General features: G+C 39.6%; 1 protein-coding gene across 9 annotated transcripts in view; it reads right to left on the reverse strand.

Moving 5' to 3' along the window:
- The window catches only part of APBB2 (amyloid beta precursor protein binding family B member 2), a 338,567-nt gene that overhangs the window by 168,564 nt on the left and 147,849 nt on the right, over nucleotides 1-22,154 (reverse strand). For all 9 annotated transcript variants that reach the window (XM_081303291.1, XM_081303294.1, XM_081303292.1 and 6 more), the window contains one exon: nucleotides 12,286-12,354. In XM_081303291.1, the coding sequence (XP_081159417.1) occupies nucleotides 12,286-12,304 (19 nt within the window). In that variant the 5' untranslated portion in view covers nucleotides 12,305-12,354. The remainder of the gene's footprint in view (nucleotides 1-12,285; nucleotides 12,355-22,154) is intronic.

Here is a 22,154-nt window from a genome sequence, read left to right on the forward strand (position 1 = left end):
ATGATTTTAGGTATTGTATTCTAGCATGTTATTAGGGAGAAAATTTCATTTGTTTATAACTATAAACATTTTCAGAAAGAATGCCATCGGAATTTCTAGGTGATTTTAATATGTAAGTAGCTTTTATATCCTCTAAGTGACATACCACAACTTTTAGCCATGTTCTCATAAGGCTTTTGGATCCCTCTCAGTGACCAGGTCACTCTCTCCCTTGCTTAAAAATCATGGTGGGTTTGGGAGGGGAAGGCTGGGTTAGAACAGAACCATCCTGCACAGAGTGGATGTGCAGACTCAGCTCTGTATTTCCTGTAGATGGTTGATGTGAGGATTGACAGTGAAAAGGCCTGCAGAGAGCTTTGACACAATATGGAACAATAAATCTGAGCACCCCTTACTTCTATGTACCCAAGAGACAGAGCACAGGGTTTCACTATAAAAAAATAAAAATTCCTCAAGGGTTCAGAGGGAGGAGATTTGCATTTCTATTTAAGTGAAATAAAAATCTTATAAAGTTGCTTAAAACCTAATATTTAGCTTTTTTTCTTTGGAAATCATGGGACCTAAGAAATAAGACCAGATACTTTCAACATACACAAAAAGCAAGTTTTTTAAGACTCTCCATTTCTTTGCTATAAAAATGGAGATAATAACAGTAGCTACCCCTTCCAGAGCTTTGCTGAGGACTAAGAGATGACTTGTCAAGCATTTATTCTAATGGCTGCATATCATAAGAGCTCAAAACACTCTAGAGATTATTATCACTTTACAGTTCCCTCCTTTCCTGCATGCTTTTGTTTCTGTGGAAGACAGACACACAATATTCACAGAAATCAGCTAAGATGGTGGCTGACAGGTGAGAGGAGGAAATGGTCTTCTCTTCTTGGGGTGTAGAAGATCTGAAGGGAAAGGGATAGATTATCACCTGAGGATCCTGTGCCAATCAAGACACAAAAGGAGAGGTGGCACATAGAAGGGAAAGAGCTGGCCAGGGGTTCTGTGAGGTGTGCTCTAGACTTGGGCCTGACCCTGAGGCAGTAGGGTGTAGAATGAATTGGAGGCTATGGTGTATGTGTGTGTGTGTAAGGCATATTTGTTTTTATGTTGGTATCTTCCACCACCACATTCTCCAAGAAGGAGATGACTATGGCAGAAAGTCATTAAAGAAGCAATGTAAAGTAAGAGATCAAAACAACAATGGTCATCAGAGAAACAGTGGAATGAGGTAGAAAGAGGTATCACATTCACTGTGATGGTTAATATGAACTATCAATTTGATTGGACCGAGAGATATCTAGGATCCAGAGGCTTCTGGGAAGACTTCTAGATTTGATAAACAAATTCAACAAAGCAGCAGGATACAAGAAGAACATACAAAAAAAAAAAATAATAGTTTTCTTTTACTCCAATAATGAGTCCACCAAGAAAGAAATCAAGAAAACTACTTCATTCACCGTAGCCTTAAAAAGTAGCAATAACAACAACTTAGAACTACATATAACTAAGGAGGTAAAAGACCTCTACAATGAAAATTATAAAACACGGAAGAAGACCTTAGAAGATGGAAGACCTACCATGTTCATGGAGAGGCAGAATTAATACAATCACAATGGCCATATCACTAAAAAAAAATGCAATTCCCTGAGTCAAGGGTTCAATATTTTCTCTCCTGAGGAAGCTAGAGAGAAGGAAAAAAATTAAAAAGGGATCTCCCATAAATAAAAGAGAGATCAGTAGAGGCAGGCAACCAAGAGGGAAGGAGGATGGGAGAGAAACGGGAAGAACTGGGGAATAAAGTTGACCAAATCATGCTATGTACATGTATGAATATTTCACAAGGCATTCCAATTTCATATATAATTATAATGTACCAATTAAAAATAAATTAACATGAGCTGGGGTTGTAGCTCAGTGGTAGAGCGCTTGCCTCGCATGTGTGAGGCCCTGGGTTCAATTCTCATCACCGCATACAAATAAATAAAATAAAGGTCCATCAATAACTAAAAATATACAAAAGTAAATAAATAAACAGAAGAAAAATCAACAGAGTAATGGGGCGGAGGGGGGTTAGGAAGGTTAAGGTGAAAAGTATTAAAGACTGAAATACAGCAAATTATGTTATATGCATTTAGGAATGTGATAAAAATGAACCCCACTATTATGTATAACTACAATGCACTAATAAAAACATTTTTTAAAATAACATTTCTTGGGGCTGGGATTGTGGCTCAGTGGTAGAGCGCTTGTGTAGCATGTGTAAGGCCCTGGGTTCGATCCTCAACACCACATAAAAATAAGTAAACAAAATAAAGGTATTGTGTCTAACCAAAAAACAAATATTAAAAAAAATAAAATAAAATAACATTTCTTGGTGTATTGATAGGGTGTTTCCAGGCTGTCATGTGGGACAGCAAACTGAGTCAGGGAGATACCCACCAGAAATGTGGGTGGCACAGTCCAATAAAATGGGGTCCAGGTGGAGCCAAATCCAGAAGGAGGACTCCATGAAAGATGAGAGCTGAATTTCTCTTTAGCAGAGTGTCTATTGCTGCTGCCATCCCCCAAAGACATGGGACTTCAGCTCCTTTATTTTTCCAAAGCAGCTTCTGACCAGTAACTCTCCAGGGAGGGCTACATGACCGGTGCCCCTTGTTCTAAGACTCCAGCTTGTTGACTGAGCAGCTACTGGTTCATTTGGTTCTCCAGCTTACAGATGGCCCTTGTGGGACTACTCAGCTTTTGAATGTGCAAGCCAATCTAATAAATCCCCTTTTATAATCATTCATACATATATATGTCTGTATGAATATGTATGTATGAAAAATGTTAATCCTACTGACTCTGTTCCTCTGGAGAACCCTGATTGATAAGTTCACCACTCACAGGGCTGGCTCCATCTCCACATTCCTACTTTCTGGCATTAGAATGGACTCTGCTCTTTATCAAAGGGGAGCAAGACCTAGACATTAAGGTCAGTTGAGAGGTTACTGCTACAGTCCAGCTAAGACAGTGAGGAGAGGACAGTCACTTTTTTCCAAAAGAGTTCCAACTCTGGTCAATCATCTCCTGACCAGTGTTGGGGTCCAATCTCCTGAGGTCATGGAAAGTGCACCCTGAAGAATCCGCACTTGGGAGTTCCTGTTTATGAGCTGAAGTCAAGGAGGCTGGAATGCGGCATATGGCAGGACAGCAATAACTCCTCACACTAGGCTAATTCTTGTGGGGCACGATGACCCTGTTTAAGGAGAAAAATCAGGCCCCAATTGTACTATCTGCTACATGCTTTGGATGTATGTTCCCTGACAGGTCATGAGAGCATATCCTGTTTTGTCACTGGGGAGAATGTTTTCTTAGTACTAGCAAACCAGTTGGTTGTTTTCAATATGTTCTGCCATAGTTAAGACCCAACCTCCCACTGCCCTATAAAAGGTGGGCTGTGTAAGAACAAAGCAGCCTGCAGCTCTGCAGGCTCCCCAGCCAGCTCCCACCCACAAACAAATCATCCACTTTAAGACTCAGCGTCTTCATGCCTAACTGCAGGACTAAACGCTCAGTAGTAGTTCATTAGCGGCAGACCAGGACACGAAAATGAGGTTTACATTAGCCACCTGGATTTAGAGGCAAAGATGGAAAAGAGTTTGGTGAACTGAGTTACTAGAAGGACATCAGAGACTTCCAACAAATCTGTTTCAGGATAATGGCAGAGGTGGGCAAAGAGTGACCCTTAAGGAGCTTTACTACTACAAAGTTGGGGAGGACAGGATGGTAGCTGGAGAATGATCTAGGGTCACGGGAAAAATTTTTGTTTTTTAACAACAAGCATCTTTGTCGTGTTTTACTGTTCAGAGGCTATAGAAGCAGAAGCCAGGAGAGAGGGGAGAGTGGTCACAAAGGAGGAATCGGCCAATGTGATAGAATCCAGGTGAGGAGAGAAGGGGACCACAGCAGATGGGAAAGAGTCAGCCCTGCCCAAGAGAAATGACACATCTTCACATGAGAAGGGACAGGAGGGAATAAGAATAGGGACAGATGCATAAGTCACTATAGTGATTAGAGTGATAAAACTGAGGAAAAGACAAACTGACAGCCTCCCTTTTCTCTATGAAGATAAAAATTCCCCTGGAGGAAGCAGGTTGGGTAGAGGGGTCTAGCAGGGAACCAAGGAGAGGGACAACATTTAGACACAGTCACAGAGGGGGATGGGAGAAGGCTTCAGGTATGCTGCAGAGGAGGATGCACTCCAGGACCTGGGTAGAGCAGAGAATGAGGGAATGAGACCCAAAGAAGCCAAGAGCTAGGGAAAGAAAAAGGTCAGGGATCAAAAGCCTCAGAAAGGTTGAGGAACAGGCATGGGCGGCACGTTAGAATTCCTTGGGGAGCTTTAAAAAAATACAGATGCCCCGGTTCTACTCCTAAGGATACTCCCAAAGATTCTGACTCAACTACCCTGGGACTGGGCCTGTCAGGGTGTTCAATGTTCTTTGGGTAGTTCCACTGTGCCACCAAGGCTGAGGACCAGTGAAGTAAAGGGAGCGAGAGATCTAGAAGAGTAAAATTGTCTACACCTGAGTTCACAATTTCAGAGGCCCATGGACACTCTGATCACATACGTCACCTTCCCTGTCTTCCCAAATGTCCTCAGCATCCCTACCCCCCCAGCCAATTCTGCGCTTCTTCTGAGATTCAGGGTAGATGTGAAGGCTTCTCTTGCCCCTCCAGGGCTCCGTGGTCTGCCTAAGCACATCTCTACTACAGCATCACCCACTCTGCTTCACTGTCATTTTTAATTTGATGGAGTCTCCCACCCGCACTGACCTCCATCAGTCAGCACAGCAGTCTAGCGCACAGTAGGCTCAATAAACATTTGTAGAAGAAATCCTTAAATAACATGAAAAAGGCAACTGTTTCATTAACACCTCAAGAAATATTGACCTAAAATATCTAAATATAGGGCTGGGGTTGTGGCTCAGGGGTACAGTGCTCCCCTAGTATGGGCGAGGCCCTGGGTTGGATCCTCAGCACCACATTAACATAAATAAATAAAATAAAGGTATTGTGTCCAACTACCAACTAAAAAATGAATATTTAAAAAAGATTACAAATAATATAGATATAATTCTTGAGTTTCTTATCAAATATTGAAAGGGAACTACCACTATGGCCTCAATGGAAAATTCACTTTTCCTTCTTTGAAAAAGCTAGCTAATGATAGCACAAAGAGAAAGGGTGATCAAACATCATCTCAACTTTATCTCCACACAGCATCTGAGCAAGGATTAAAATAAAATCCTGCAATATAATGTCTATGTCAATTTATCTTGCTCCCCCGTCTCAGACTAGGAATATGACCCAGCTATCCCACTCCTTGGTCTACACCCAAAGGATTTAAAATTAGCATATTGTAGTAACACAGCCACATCAATGTTTATAGCAGCTCAATTCACAATAGCTAAGCTGTGGAAGCAACCTAGATGTCCTTCAATAGGATATGAATGGATAAAGAAACTGTGGTATATATACACAATGGAATATTACTCAGCATTAAAAGAGAATAAAATAATGGCATTTGCAGGTAAATGTATGGAGCTGGAGAATATGCTGAGCACAATAAGTCAACCTCAAAAAACCAAAGGCCGAATGTTCTCTCTGATAAATGGATGCTGATCTATAATGGGAGGGGAAGGGAGTGGGGGACATGGAAGAACTTTGATTGTGCAAGGGCGGTGGTGGGGAAGGAGCATGGGGGTAGGAAGATGGTGGAATGAGATGGACATCAGTACCCCAGGTACATGTATGACTGCGCATATGGTGTGACACTAACTACATTGTGTATAACCAGAGAAATGAAAAGTTGTGCTGCAACTGTGTACAATGAATCAAAATGCATTCTGCTGTCATATATACCTAATTAAAATTAATTAATTAATTAATAATAAAGAAGAAGACTTTTGAGAGCCACAGGTTCATGTCTTGTGACCCTGAGCAGACTGGTGCACTTTTCTGCCAAAAAGACTGTTCACCAGCTACAATCCTGTCCTGTTGAAGTGCTCCTATTTAGTCTGACGAGCACTGGGGTCCAACCAAGCCAGTGGTGTGCATGTGCTCTGGGCATCCTACCATCCAGTTCCGGGCCTTCCACTAACCTTTACTGCATCATAAATAGCATCTGCATCGTTAGGAACAATGAGCAGAAGAGAATTAAGTAGAATGGTTATTAATAGCACAATAATTCAAAAAAGTATGGAGAAAAATGAATTCTATGTGGCTATAAAAATGAAAGGACAGCTCTCTTCCCCTTTCATCCTAAGATCCCACCCACTTTTGATTTTTCCAGTTTACATGCAGGATAATTTTAGCCTGCTTTCCCCAGTACTGAAGCTATATTGACACTCTGAAAGTTGATGCATCTAAGCCAGTCCCATTTTAAGTTGCCTCATATAATTTTAACTACACATTTGAGACCAAAGAACACTGGTCTATTACTCTCATAGATTGGGGAGATGGGGAGAGTCAAATCCACTCAAGTCCGGGCTGGACTCAGAGAACTCGTGGCATCACCAACTTCCTAGATTCCCAAGCTAGAAACTTTAGAATACTCCTTCATGCATCTCTTATCTTCCCAAAGTCTTACCAATACTGCTTCAAAATGTTTCTCTAATACTTCAAGTGCCCCCTTCCCACCTTTTCTCTGCCTGCTTTCAGGACCTCACCCCTTACTCTGAGTTTTCCTGTGGAGATCATTAATATAACCACTCTTTCCATCTCTATCTACCTAACTACAGGTTGTATATCCCCAATCTCAAAATCTGAAGTTCAAAATGCTCCAGAATCTGAAACTTTCTGAGTACCTATATAATGCCACAAGTATAAAATTCCACATGTGACCTCATGGGACTGGTTGCAGTCAAAATGCAGACCCACTAAAAATATATAAAATTACCTTCAGGCTACGTGCACAAGGTATACAGGAAACATAAATTAATTTCAGGTTTAGACTTGGGTCCATTCCCAGGACATCTCATTATATATATTCAGATATTCCAAATCTGAAACACATCTAATCCTAAGAATTTTGAATAAGAGATATTCGACCTGCGTAAATGCCACCCCCCACACGCGCGTGCATGTGTTTGTACATTTGCATACATTTAAATTTTTGAGGATTGCCAGATATTTTACAAAGTACCTACACCATTTTACAAGTCCCACCAGCAGGGGAAAGGGTTTCAATTTCTCCAAATCCTTGTCAACAATTGTTATCATCTCATTTTATTATGGCGGTCCTAGATGGAATAAAATGGTATCTCCATTGTGGTTCTGATTTACATTTTCCTTTCATTTTTTTATTTCCAGAATTCCCAGTTCTTTATTCAAAGTTGGCCACTAGAGCACTCAATATATTTTTTTGTTCACTCATTCACTTACTATTTATCAAGCACCAATTATGTGCTAGGCTGTCTCCTCAAGGCCATGAACACAACAGTGAACAAAATAAGCAGAACTGGTGTGAGTAGAGAGGTGGCTCTCCTCCTGGATTTGTCAAGGGGATGGACCCCAAATGATTTTGCCATCACCTCCAAATCGACTCATCGTGCTGTCCTGAGTGTGACTCAGGAAGGTTCAACATCAACTCAAGAGGCTCAATTCCTATTCCCGAGGTAGATTCAGATTTAAGAATGTGACAAAAATGACTATTACTACTGTCCTCATTGTCCTGCATGTACAATGGAGAAACATCTATTAGAGCCTGGCATGTACACCTTCCTTTTCTGTTAACAGTTCTGCAATTTGAGGAGGGGGAGAATCAGCTTTCCTTGACACACATTCATTCATTCAACCAACTTTTTTTGTGTGTGTGTGCTACCATGTGCCAGAGATGCTTCTAAGTGCTGAGGATATGGCAGTGAACAAAACTGACAAAGTAAAAATATCTCCTCTCTTGGAACTTATGTTCTAGGGTTTTAGCCCACATGTTTCAGGCAGAGATGGGTGCACTCTTATTTGAGGGGGCACAGCCAGAGTGGCAAATCCCCTACAGTTCTGGTGGCTGGTTCCAGGAAAAGAATGTAACCCCACATAGAACCCGTCATGAGACCTTTGCTAGAATAAGAGGTGCTCTTTGTTTCATTTTTGAAAATTAGAAGATTTAAGCCTAGAAGTTCAAGGGGTTTCTGCATAAGTGTGAATCTAACAAGAAAACAGAACCAAGAGACAGAAAGTAAACACGTCCTAAAATGGCACTGTTAGAATAATAAAGTAAAGCATGATGAACGGGAGAGCCCTGGACTTCTCAGGTCAAGGGACTTATTTATCTTGCTTAAGCCATTTTGAACTGGGTTTTCTCTTTTTTTGCTTCTAAAAGAGCCCTAGTTAATACATGGAGTATTTTATAAGAAGCCTAAGCAAAATTAGGAAAGTCAGGATGAGTCTAATTTCAGGGCATACACAGCTGTTCTTAAACCTAGGCACAAAGGCCCCCACACGGATGCAGCCAGGCAGACCAAACCCTAACCCAGCTCACAGTACAGACCTGTCCCAGATCCTACAATTAGACATGGCTTCCTCGCCTCCTTTTCTCTTTTTTAAGACATACAGACTTGTTTCAGAGAAGAAGCTGTCAGTAATGACAGGAAACCCTTCTCTGTTCAGCAACAGTCTGCTCACTCTCCCTCTCCTACCATGACACATTTGTAAAATTGGAAATGAGCTGACAGATGGGCCCAAGGAAGCCCGATGTTTGCCCTGTTCTTGAATGAGACTTGGTGTTTTCTCCAATCTTGCTTTACTGCTGTACAATTTCATTTTCACTGAGGAGTTAACAACAAATCGCCCACCCTGAGGAATGCTGCCTTTTGAACTGGACCTCCAAGTATTAAGGAAAAGAAATAAACTCAGACTTTTCCTCTTAGGAAGGAGAGGTAAAATAAAACTGGTTTCCTGAAATTAGTCATGAAAGCAAACCCTCAATGTGATAAAAATGATAAGAAATTCTCTGTGAACAAAAGAAGCAAAAAGTACTAGAAGGCAGCTTGAGCTACTGGGTCAGGGAGATCACAGGAAGAGAGCCTGGGAGGTTCCCAGTACTGAGACAGCAACTCCACAGGCTGATCACAGGGTCAAAGATAAAAGGGTCCTTCCAACAGCTAGGTCTTACCCACCTCAGGGGCCCCCGGTGGGCTCCACTGAACTGCCTGGGGGCTCGCTCCATTCAAGCTCCCAGTAGAACTGAGGACTCCAGACAGATGGATCAAAAAAACTTTTCTTTAAGACATTTGATCAGCTCTTCACTATCTCAGACTAGCCAATCCACAATATATATACACTTCAAAACAAAATTTTCCATAATAAACATATAACTTTTGTCAATTAAAAAAAAGTAACTATGGGTTGGGGATGTGGCTCAAGCGGTAGCGCGCTCGCCTGGCATGCGTGCGGCCCGGGTTTGATCCTCAGCACCACATACAAACAAAGATGATGTGTCCGCCGAAAGCTAAAAAATAAATAATAAAAAAAAGTAACCATGAAACCATATTTTAAAAAATTCAGAGTCTGTGATGAAAAAGATGAAGTTATAACACACACTCATAAGTCTGAAGTAGGCAGAGGACCCTATAGGAACATGGGTCTTATAAACAGAGAGGACCAGGAGAGGTTTCCCACAAAAGGACTACTAAGCTGAGTCCTGAAGGGTAGGCAGGGAGAAAAAGAAACTACAGGTGGGGGAAAGTCTGGTATTTCAACCTAACACCTGGCAGATGTGATGGCTGGTTACTTGGGAAACACAAGGCAAAATTTGTGTACTCAAATAAAAAGACCTTGGAAAGTAGTCCCTTTGGGAAATTATTTGCTTACTCCGAGGATATTTTCACTGCTCATTTTTAAGCTGTTTTCACTCCTTAGAAAAGCTTCACCATCTTCTGAAGAATTTATTTTTTAATAGAGCTCTAGACTTTTATGGCCAAGTATGATAAATATGGTCAACGACCAAGCTTGAGAACACTGATATAGGAGAAAAGAGTAGGGAATGAGCTATAAAGGAAACATTATGTGTTTCCTTGGGTAACTGAGAAGCTGGGTCTCAAGTCAATTCCCAAAGGGGAAAATATCACACAATAATAAATAACAAAGTCCTTGAAATAGGGTAACAACTTGACTATGTTATGGGATAAGAACTACTTGGAAGGGACTCCTGAGCTGAATCCTGAAGGGTCAAAAGGCATTTTCCAGGCAGGTAATAATATCAATTCTGGGAGATTTGTCTTTTCAAACACTTCAGACATGCTCTTAGTTGCAAATACAAGCCTGTAGTCAAGAGCTCCCAAGAATTGAAAATTCTTTGCTCACTACCTGCTGTTTGAATTTTCAAACAAACAAACAAAAAATCCTGGAATAAGATACTCCACTGAGATAAGAATACTGCTTTCCTTGTAAAAACTGTTACCTTCTACATCAATGCATGATAGTAGCAGCTGTTATTTAAAAATCACATTGGATAACTGTTTCAGTATCTCATACGACTACCAAGGAACAAAGCAATCTGAATCCCTGCAGAAAGATGAATACATCATCCTAACAATATACAGCCACAGCAAGAAATTTCTGGAAGTTATTTGATTCTTCCCTTCCATATGAGGAAAAAAACCATCATTTTATATATTTGTCAGCCTTACTCTTTTAATGCTTCAATACTGAGTCTATTTGCAACATAATATAAGATTTTATAGGACTTCTAAAAAGAATTATTCTCAATATTTAAAATCTATTTTTTTTTTTTAATTTTAGTGTAACAGTAGAATTTATTGAAGAATAGAAACAGGAACAGAACTGTTGCAGTGCAATAGGGGACTCGATTGCACGTTTTCTTCCTAAAATCTATTTTTTTAAAAAATGTTTTTAGTTGTTGTAGACCTTTATTTATTTATATGCAGTGCTGAGAATTGAACCCAGTGCATCACACATGCCAGGCAAGTGTGCTACCACTGAACCACAGCCCCAGCCCCAGCCCCCTAAAATCTATTTTTTAAAAGGACATATGCTGGGTGTGGTGGCGCATGCGTATAATCCCAGAGGCTTGGGAGGCTGAGGCAGAAGGATGGCGAGTTCAAAGCCAGCCTCAGCAAAAGTGAGGTGCTAAGCAACTCAGGGAGAGCCTGTCTCTAAATAAAATATAAAATAGGGCTGGGGATATGGCTCAGTGGCCAAGTGCCCCTGAGTTCAACCCTGTTACCCAAATAAATAAATAAAAGGCATACATATTTGTCTTGAGTTTCTAAAATTAAAATACCTAATCAAATATGTATTTATAAAGAAAACCTATCCCTTTCCCAAATCATCACAGCATGAAGAATCAGCTTTAAGTTCCTGATTTTTCTATATAAACTTAGGTTTGTGATATTATTTTTTTGACTTTTTTTTAAATAAAAAGGGTATTTCTTGCCACTCCTATGCCTGTGCTGAACTTAATGTTTATTTCACTATTATTATTGTTTACTTCTTTGTTGAAATGTAACACACAAAGTGTTATGTAAAGGAGAAAAGGATTTGAACATATTTAATAAATTTCACTTTAGAATGTAAGGAAATTAATATCTTTTTATCCTTGGTTAAGTGCACTTATTTAAAATGAGAACTTGCTGAATGGTATGTTTCCTAAGAAAAATGGAATGAACAGATCTACACATGTAATCTTATATTATGTTCAGTATGAAATGCTACTGCAATTGTTTTTTTCCTTGTTATGTTTCCATGAGTCTATGAATTAAATCCCACACTATACTGGGTCTAGACTAGCAGCTATCATGAGACAAAAAAAGGGACATACAATAAAATTAGTTTTTTTTTTTCTGAAGACCTGAAATTAATCAGCATTAGGTTCAAGGAGAATACTAATTGGGGGATTCTATTCTAGACAAACTTCACAATATAAGAAGCAAACCAAGATTCAATGCCAACACCTATTGCTTTGTTCATATTTCAAAAGCTCACAGGCTATAATTCACAGTGCTAGATGGTACAATTTTAATTTCAGTTTTAATTTCTTGTCATAGTCAACCAAAATATTTTTTACATGATGACTTGTGCAATTATTACACAAATATGATTAAGTTCCATTGATCCTTCTACCTTATTTGGATATTCATTCTTCCATTAGCAAAAAACAATGAAAACCAGAAGCATGTTGTTTTAGCAAATTATGAGTTTAACATTAAAATAATTGTCTCATATGTTTTATAAGGGTTTAATATTGAACTGCTTCTCTGTATTGAAATATGTGAAAATGTATCTAACCTGGAAGTACTTCTGACATGGATCACTGGGCGTCAGCAATGGTGCAGGAAATAGTTTATAATTTGCAATCTAAAAAACAAAAAGGAATCATTTGAGAAATTAAAACCTCAAATAACAAAGCATAAAAGGAAACTATCATAACATTGAAAGTTCTTCCAAAAGCTGTTCAAAATTTTAAACAAATGTTGGCAAATTATGTACAAATTTTTGTTTATATTCACAGTCAATCCCACTACTTCTGACTGTAATTTGAATTCCTACTTAACCACATTCCCCATAAACATTTATTAAGAATTATTTTCCCCATGCCAAAGCCAAAGCTGTCTGTCTCAGGTTTCCAATGGCTTTTTCTTTTTCCTTCTTTTTTTTTTTTTGGTTGTAGTTGGGCACAATACCTTTATTTAATTTATTTATTTTTATGTGGTGCTGAGGATTGAACCCAGCACCTCGCACATGCTAGGTGAACACTCTACCACTGAGCCACAACCCCAGCCTTCCACTGCTTTTTTCCCCACCAAACACTTATAATTCAGAAGCCACTAAGGAAAAAAAAATAACATACATAAACTACATAAAAATGAAAACCTTCTGTTTAAGAAAAAATTACTATAAATATGGTAACAATGAGAAACAAATTACCATCACAGATGACATAAAAGGACAATTTTCCTTTATCTAGAAAGCAATCCCTGAAATCATTAAGAAAACTAAGAACAAGCTACAGGAACATGAGCAAAGGACAGGAACAAGTGCCAAGAGAAACATAAGTGCCCAATAAACATAATTAATTTACCTCATAGGAAACTAAACAAAATGCAATCTAAGTACAATAACTGACTGGTTCTCATAGATCAGAATACCAAGATGAACAAGCTCGAGAGAACATATAATCTAAGGCAAGGACGCTGGAAATAAGAATACTCAAATCTTGCAGGTAAAAACTGACAGAACTCTTTGGGAGACCATTTGCAAATATCTGAGCAAATTCAAAATACATCAAACTCTACTGCTCAGCAATTTCACTTCTAAGAATTCATTTTACTGATAAACTCACTTTGATGCTATCATTCTACAACCAGAAAAACCTGGTAATGACCTAACTGATAGTCAGTGGACAACTGGCTCATTAAGTTACGATACATCTATTTCATGCCACCATTAGGAAACATGAAGAGGAACTGTGTGCGCCCACATGGAAAGGACATCAAGACATATCACTGAGAAGTCACTAACATGCAGGGCATGGCATGATATAATTGACTAACCATTTTTAAAGCATACACATATGAACACACACAGGTGCACACTCACACACCTGCATTTAGAGAGGAAATTTCTCAAAGGAACAGTAAGGACCTAGAAATAGCAGTAAACTGCCAGTTTACCAATTAGATACATAACAAGGGAAACTAAAAACAGACCTTGTTTTCAATGAGTCTGCTATCAGGAATGTCACTTAGACAGATAATGTATTATATTATAGTAGGTTAAATGAGGATACTGCATGATTCCATTTACGTAAAGTACAAAAACAGGAAAAAACATTGTGTGTCAGGATGGTAGTGGGGGCAGGGGTGGAAGATGAAGATGAAGGAGAGTAGCTTCAGGGATACTGGTCACAGCAATGAACTGGTTCGTGACAGAATGGGAAAAATTCATCAAGCTAGGCTGCTATGTGCACATTTCTGTAAGTGCATTGCCATTTTACAAAAAGTTACAAGAAAGGGCTAAAGGCTAGAGGCTTTCTGAAGCATAATTCAAATGGAAAAACTTCGTATTTGCAAAGCCTCTAAATTCTAACCTAACCTTTCCAAACTAGTAACCTTTAATGAGCATTACTTCCAACTTTATAATTCAGATAATGACCTGACAACCTGGTCTGCTGGTCCACAATACATTTTTAATTACATTTTCACATACTGTGGGTAAGGCTCATTACTCTGGTATAATTAAAGGGGTGGGTTTATTTTAAATTGTCCTGAAATACCAAGAGGTCCCTCCCTCCAGACACATTTGTCTTCACCCCATGCCTTTCTCAGCACCTTAAAAAGTATTTTTACAATTCAATTTTCCTTTGGGTGTTGAGGCAGGGGGAAGACGTCTTCAATGTGCCTTAAATTATAAGCTGAAACACCAAAGTGATAAATAAATAGTTCAATGAAACAAATACCAATGAAGTAGAGAGAAAACCAAAGAAAGGCACTCTTGCATGCATACTTTGGGAAGGCTTGAACAAAAGTTATGAACATGCACATCTTTTACTGTATATAATCTTTTTTTTTTTTTTAGGCTCAAATTTATTTTTTTTTCTTGGTTGTTCAAAACATTACAAAGCTCTTGACATATCATATTTCATACATTAGATTCAAGTGGGTTATGAACTCCCATTTTTACCCCAAATACAGATTGCAGAATCACATCGGTTACACATCCACATTTTTACATAATGCCATATTAATGACGTTGTATGCTGCTACCTTTCCTATCCTCTACTATCCTCCCTCTCCTCCCCTCCCATCTTCTCTCTCTACCCCATCTACTGTAATTCATTTCTCTCCTTGTTTATTTTCCCATTCTGTATATAATCCTTAAAACAGTCCTGTTTTCCTGACCTGAAACAAACTGCACCTTTAGCAAAGTTAAGAATTAGATACTTTGCTAATCATTTCATGTCATAAATAGCCCTTTTTATAGTGCTATTATCAACCAATACACATTCCATACTTACCACGCGCCATGCATTATGCTAGAAGCAGGGATGCAAGGACAGTTAGTCAACAAAAACTATTTTCCTCTTCAGTATAGTATGCAGTCTATTGGGGGAGATGGATGTTAATCACAAAATTAACTCAGATCAGTATGTAAATATGTATGTTCTGGGAGAAAATATCTCGGTTGTTAACAAAGGACAGGTGCCAGGCTGCAGTCTGGAAAGGCTCTCCTGAGACAATGAAATTTGAGGACTACATAGGATTTAGGAAGGAAAAACATTTCTTAAACACCTACCATGTGCAAGAAGGCATTTCCTGGCCTTGGAGATGGAGTACAAATATCCCAGCTACTTTTCCTTGATGAATGAATCTAATCTGGTAAAAACAATTTCTGATACGGACTTGCTGGTGTGAACCAACAATAACTTGAGAAAAAACAAAAGAGGCACTTAGGAAATGGGAAAACACTATGCAAATGTACGGTTTTCAGAAGAATCTACAGCTGTGCTGTCCGATATAGCTGCTACTAGCAGCAGCAATATGGAGCTTTCAAACACTTAAAAGGTAACCAGTCTAACTAAAGAACTAAATTTTCAACGTTATTAACTATACTCAATTTAATTACAAATTCATGAAGTGATACTTGATACACTGGAAAATTAAGTAACACTGGAACTTTTAGAGTAGGTGAGCCTATTTTTTCAACTCTGAATTTTATGGAATCTGAACACAGCCAAGTATTTCCCATGAATATTTTGCATCTGAGTTCAGTGCTATGAGAATAAAATACATGTTGATTTTGAAGACTCTGAACAAAAAAATGCCAAATGTCTCACATTCATAATATTTAAATATTGAATCAATGTTGAAATGAAAACATCTCAGATGTACTGAGTTAAATTAAACATGTTTAAATTAAATTTAACTTTTTAAATTTTTGTTTTCATGTGGACTAGAAATTTCAATTTACCTATGTGCCTGTCTTTTATTTCTGTCGGAGAAGCACTGACCCAGAGAATGTAGACAGAGTCCGAAACTTTACCTTAGATTAAATTATTGTCTATCTTAACCAAATGGTTATCTACCTTCTATCTGTAAAAGTAAAGCCTAGCAGAAATGTTACCTCTCCTGTGATGCTGGAGATTTTGCCAGCAGCATTCAGAGCACAGAATGCCACAGAAATCACATTCTGAGGTCAAAGGTGCTGGGGACGAATGGCAGGCCACTACATGTTCTGCATTAGGAACACAGTTGTGATTTTAAGGTGAAGCACAAAACAACCTAAGTGAAATAGTCTACAGTGATTTCCTGCCTTCCAGTGGTGTTTGCCTGTGCCCTGTAAATGAAAATCCATTGTGCTGACGGGCCTTGGGGTGATGCTATTAGGGCCTAATAAACATTCCACAGGACCTGAGACAGCCCTCAACAGAATTCACAAAAGCACAATTAAACAAATAGATGAGTGAATAAATAAATAGAACACCCACTTCTATTCTGGTTCCGTGTAAGATGCCAGGCACTTGCAAATGATTCCAAACAGAATAAAAATCAGACAAAGAATTTGGCTTTGCCTGTCTTCCCCAAATACAGGCAAACACGACTGACAAATCCGTCCCTCTCAATTGACTACTCTCTCTGTCCTGCCTGCTCTCTCCTCAGACATTGTTATGGTATGATGTGATTTGTGGCCCCCAAGGATCTGCTGTGAAGAATGGCTTGGTCCCCAGGGTGGTGCTGTTGGAAGGGGTAAGCCCTTTAGGGGGTGGAGCCTTGTATGAGGCCTTCAGGCCGTGGAGGGGTTGAGGGTGTGAGGTACCTCTCCTCAGCCCCTTGGTAGTTCTGGCAAAAGGGCTGTTACAGAGCCCTTTTGAGGGCCCAAGTGGCTCTCGGTCCAATGGCCTGAGACATAACCCTGACCTGCTCCCACATGCATTCTAACCTTTGTTCCCACCATTGTTCTTCACCTTGATGTAACTGTGTTATCAGCTTTTGTTTTTCCCCCTATAACAAAATACCTGGGGGTAATCAACTTTCAGAGAGAAAAGGTTTATTTGGGTTCACAGTTTTGAAAGTTTCAGTTCATGGTCAGTTAGCCCTGTTGCTTTGGGGCCTGTGGTGAGGTGGCATATCATGACAGGAACACACCGGGGAATGAAGCTGCTCACCTCAGAGCTGGGATGGGAAGAGAGAGAGAAGACATGGTCCCACAATTCCCTCTGAGGGTACCTCCCTAGTGACTTCAAACCTCCCAGTAGGCCCTGCCTCTTAAAATTACACTACTTTCCAGTAGCATCACAGGCTGGGGACCAAGCCTTGAATCCCCGACCTTTGGGGGGAATACTCCCAATTCAAACTGCAGCAGTGGTACAGCCCTCATCATAACTGAGCTGATACAAGTGCCATGCCCTTAAACTTCTACCACTCTGAGCTAAGTCACCCTTCTCTCTTTCTAATGTAGCTTCCTCAGGTATTTCATTGTAATAACATAAAGCTGACTAACCCAAACATTAAGTATTGCATGCAGTTCCATAACTCCTCTCTTGCCCTTCAGTCTAATCCCTCCCCTTCACTTCCTCTCAGATCGATCCTAGATCCACAATATCAGATGAATAACTTCTCTATTCACAATCCCTCTCTTATCCAGAAATCGCCAGAATTAATTCTTTTGACTACTGAAAATCTAGTTCCAATTGATTCTAGAACCTCTCCTTTACTCAAACCCTTCATTACCTTCAAGTAACTAATTTCTTGGAAACTTTAATGCTCTTTAATCCTATCAGACTCAATAACTCCTTCCTATGATAAATATTTTTTATTATGGTTTGGATATGAGGTGCCCCCCTGCAAAGTTCCTGTGTTAATGCATGAGCTAAAACAGATTATGAGAGTAGTAACCTAATTGGTGGATTAATCCATTTGATGGATTAATACTCTGAATGGATTACTGGGTGGAAACTGGGGCGAGGCTAGAGAAAGGAGGTCACTGGGGGCATGCCTTGGAGATCATATAATCTGTCCCTGTCTCTTTGCTCTTTTTGCTTCTTGGCTTGCAAGAACTGAGCAGATTTTCTCTGACTCACCTCTGGTCCAGAGTCATAGAGTCGCTTTACCAGGGACTGAACCTCTGAAACCATGAGACCAAATAAACTCTTCCTTCTTTTAAGTTATTCAGGACAGATATTTTGGTCACAGAGATGAAATGGCCCTTTATTCTCTTGAAGTATAATTCATAGATATATAACTTATCGACACATAAATTCCAGAAAGGGAGAGATTACAGTAGGGATGCATTTCAATAATCAAATTTTCAAGCAGGGTAAACTAGGGATCATAATGATCAGTCATCAGATATTTGCCTATATACAGAATCACTGTTAGGGTGACAGCTATGGGCAGACTGACAGAAGCTGAGTGTTGTATATGGACAACTCAGATATCGTGAAATACACTGCTGTCATTAACATCACTAACTTCAAAATACTCAACAACTCTTAGGAAATATCAAAAATACTAAATATGATTATCTTTTGATCAGGAGGCTTTAGAATATACAGTGTCTATTAAAACCATAAAAAAACTTTACACGGGGCTGGGGATGTGGCTCAAACGGTAGCACGCTCGCCTGCCATACGTGTGGCCCGGGTTCGATTCTCAGCACCACATACAAGCAAAGATGTTGTGTCCGCTGATAACTAAAAAATAAATATTAAAAATTCTCTCTCTCCCTCCCTCTCTCACTCTCTCTTTAAAAAAAAAAAAACTTTACATGTTTAACTTTTGGGATAATTATAAACATGTGGTTCACCTACATGAATAGTCAACAGATTGTCTGGGAGCTTCACAGATTTAAGACATTCTTTGTTGGACAGGGCAGTCCTGGATGCTGTAAGATATTTTTCATTCCTGCTCTCCATCCCAAAAACTGAAGTAGTGAGTCCCCTTCTATACTCCCTAAGGAGTTCTAGCAACTACTAAATCCCCTGCTTTGCAAATTTGGACCTTTGCCCAGAGTTCTCTTCCTCTTCTTGTTTGACACTTAGGTTCGACATGATCTTGAACCACTCCTAATGTTTGCAAGCTTGTTCTCTTATTTCAATGGCAAATTATGGTTACCATCAATCTGATAGTTACCATAGGATTAAACAAGATACCAAATGTTGATCACTTGATTTGCTTAGTTCCAAGCCTATCCTCAACATTTGTAAATAATAACTGCTATTACTGTTATTAATATTTTCTTAACACATATGATTTGTTTTCTCACTTAGGTTGTAAGCTCTGGTGCCTTGGAGATCTTTGTACACCCAACCTAAGGACCTAGTAAATTCTGGTGCCTCATATCTCCCATTTTCTTTCCCTGTCCCATCCTGACTTCTTGTGAAAATATTCACAAATGATAGCCTGTTTCCAAGAATGGAGTTAAGAACTTCAATTACAATGGAAATGGAGCTTTGGCATTACTGAAAACATCATTGTAACCTGCCAAGCAGAGGAATGCTGCTGGTGTACTTTTTTTCCTTGAAAATCTGCAGGGCATATTAATTGATGAATACTTTTATATGTAATATTGTGCTCCGTGTGTGTGGGGGATTTAATTGTTTTTAAATTTGGGGAATATAAACCTTTAGTAGTAATAAATTTCTTGCATCCACATACCTGGGACTCTATTGCAGTTCAGAATCATTGCTCTGATTCTGAATCATTGAGAGATCCTAAGTTGACCAAATATATAATTTAAAACAGAAAGAAAAAAGTTATGGTAACTTCTCAACCGCAACCCATGCAGACAAGATAAGCTGGGTTAAAACAGGCTAACTGTGACATTAAGCCAAGAAGACGGTGGCAAAAAACCACACAGCACAGAAATAATTTTGGAATCAAGGACAGGACGGCTCTTTGACCTTAAGGATCAAGCTTCCCATGCTGGAAAGAGAGTGAGCCCCCCTTTTCTATATTTTATAGCAGAGACATCAGAGGCAGGGATAAGGTTTCAAGAGTAGAGTCTTGCTTCATGACGTTTTGTGGTCAGCAGACTGACATCTTGGCAAGTCACGCCCATCTCAGGTGCTGTGTGGGATCTTAGGCAGAGGTAGAGGGGGAGGCTCACCTGCATCATGAGATCAATCTGGAGTTCTCAGAGCCAGACTTCCCTCAGGAGGCTACTATGCACAACACGGACAGCTAGTGACAGTAACTAAGGTATAGAAACTAATCCTTTCTCTAATTTCTATGTCTTTTAAAAGATTTTTTTTTTTAATTGGGAGATGGACACAACACCTTTATTTTTATGTGGTACTGAGGATCAAACCTAGCACCTCCCATGTGCGAGGCGAGTGCTCTGCCACTGAGCTGCAACCCCAGCCCTTAATTTCTGTATCTTAAACAAAATGCTTACAAATGTGCATTTGGGATTCTGGTTCTTTATCCTGCTCCATTCAGTGTTCTCCAAACCATTTCCAAACAACTAATTCTGAGAACACTATCAAAGAAAGAAAAATACGCACAGAGAGAAAGAAGTCTTATTTTCTGAAATGTTTCCTCGGGAGGAAACTCTAACAACTGGAAAAGAAATATTTTCAAGACAGATCACCACATGTAGATGTTTCCATTTAGGAGTGACTTTTATAATTGTGAACCAGAAAAATTTTAAATGAAGCAAAAGATATTATACTTTCCCACAATATACTTGGATCCCCACTTTTTATATGTCTCAGGCATTACATCTGCAGTTTAGAAATAACAGCAATGCTTCCTACTTCTAAGAAGTGCCAATTTAAAATATGCTGCTGGCTAGCTGTGGGGGGCCCACTGCGTTCGTGGTGCCAATTGACGGTCTCGGTATCCTCGCCCTCTGCTCTGTGACTCTGTACTCCCTTTCCACTGGCTCTGGGCTCAGCTGTGCAACTTGCTTTGGTCAACTGGATATTAGCGATATTAGCAAATGGGATGACATGCTTTGCCCATTTCCAGCACCTTGAAGAAGACAAGATCTGTGCTACTATCATGAGACACGCCGAGGCTGGCCTGTAGGAAGGCTGTTGGAGGCTTGGGTAGGTCAGCTGAGTCCTCTTGGCCAAGACCATCTTAGGCCTAAGCCTACACCACCCAACACCGAGCACAGGGGCATTCTGCACAGATGAGCACATCTGTAAACTCTTCCTGTAATGGACTGTAGGCATATGAGTGAGCCCAACAGAGACTCCTGGCAGAATTACTCAGCTGTCCTGAAGATACTAACGGCTACTGCTTAAGCCACTGGATTTTAGGATGCATTTCATCATGCAATATTGTGAGTAGATAAATGTTACACTAATTATACCCACAACAACCAAAAGTGGTTACAGAAGAGCTGCTGGGATTAAATCTGAACTGATCCACAAGAGGGATGATGCAATGTGAAGATCCTACGGTGGGGAATCAACCTGTTTCTGAGACTCATGCCCTCCCTGGGTTATTACACAGGGCTGCCTTCATCAATACAGGTACAACTTCAGCCTCTCACACTAACTGCTCATTCACAGCATGCCACTATTTATGGTTTGCACATTAGAAAACACTGTGATGGAGCAAATTTTAGGTATTCTTCATAAGGACACGTAAACGACGTTATTTCCACTAGGAAAAAGGATCAGAACCAGGTTAAATGTTCGTCATTAGAAAATTGATTAAATAAAGTATTATACAAAACTATTCATCACTCAAAACTGGGGATGTTTCTGTCTGTAATTATGTAGGAAGGATCTTTACTAAAACACTACTGAATAGAAAAAATAAATAGCTATAAAACAGTATGATGAAGACATAGGCACTCCCTACACAATGCTTTCAATTTCTTCGCTCAAAAATTACCAATAGGGGTTGGGGTTGTGGCTCAGAGGTAAAGCACTTGTCTAGCATATGTGAGGCACTGGGTTTGATTATAAGCACCACATATAAATAAATAAAAAATAAAAGTTTATCAACAACTAACAAAAATATTTTTATTAAAAGGGGCGGGGGCTAGGGATGTGGCTCAGTGGTTAAGTGCCCCTGGGTTCAATCCCTGGTACAAAAAAAAAGTCACAATATAAAGCTGGGAGAAAGGCAGTATGTGCAGTGTCATTCTTTCATTAAAAAACTGTTCACAGGGCTGGGGATGTGGCTCAAGTGGTAGCGCGC

Source organism: Spermophilus citellus, assembly GCF_964194105.1.
Source record: "Spermophilus citellus genome assembly, chromosome: 8".
Taxonomy (NCBI): Eukaryota; Metazoa; Chordata; class Mammalia; order Rodentia; family Sciuridae; genus Spermophilus; species Spermophilus citellus.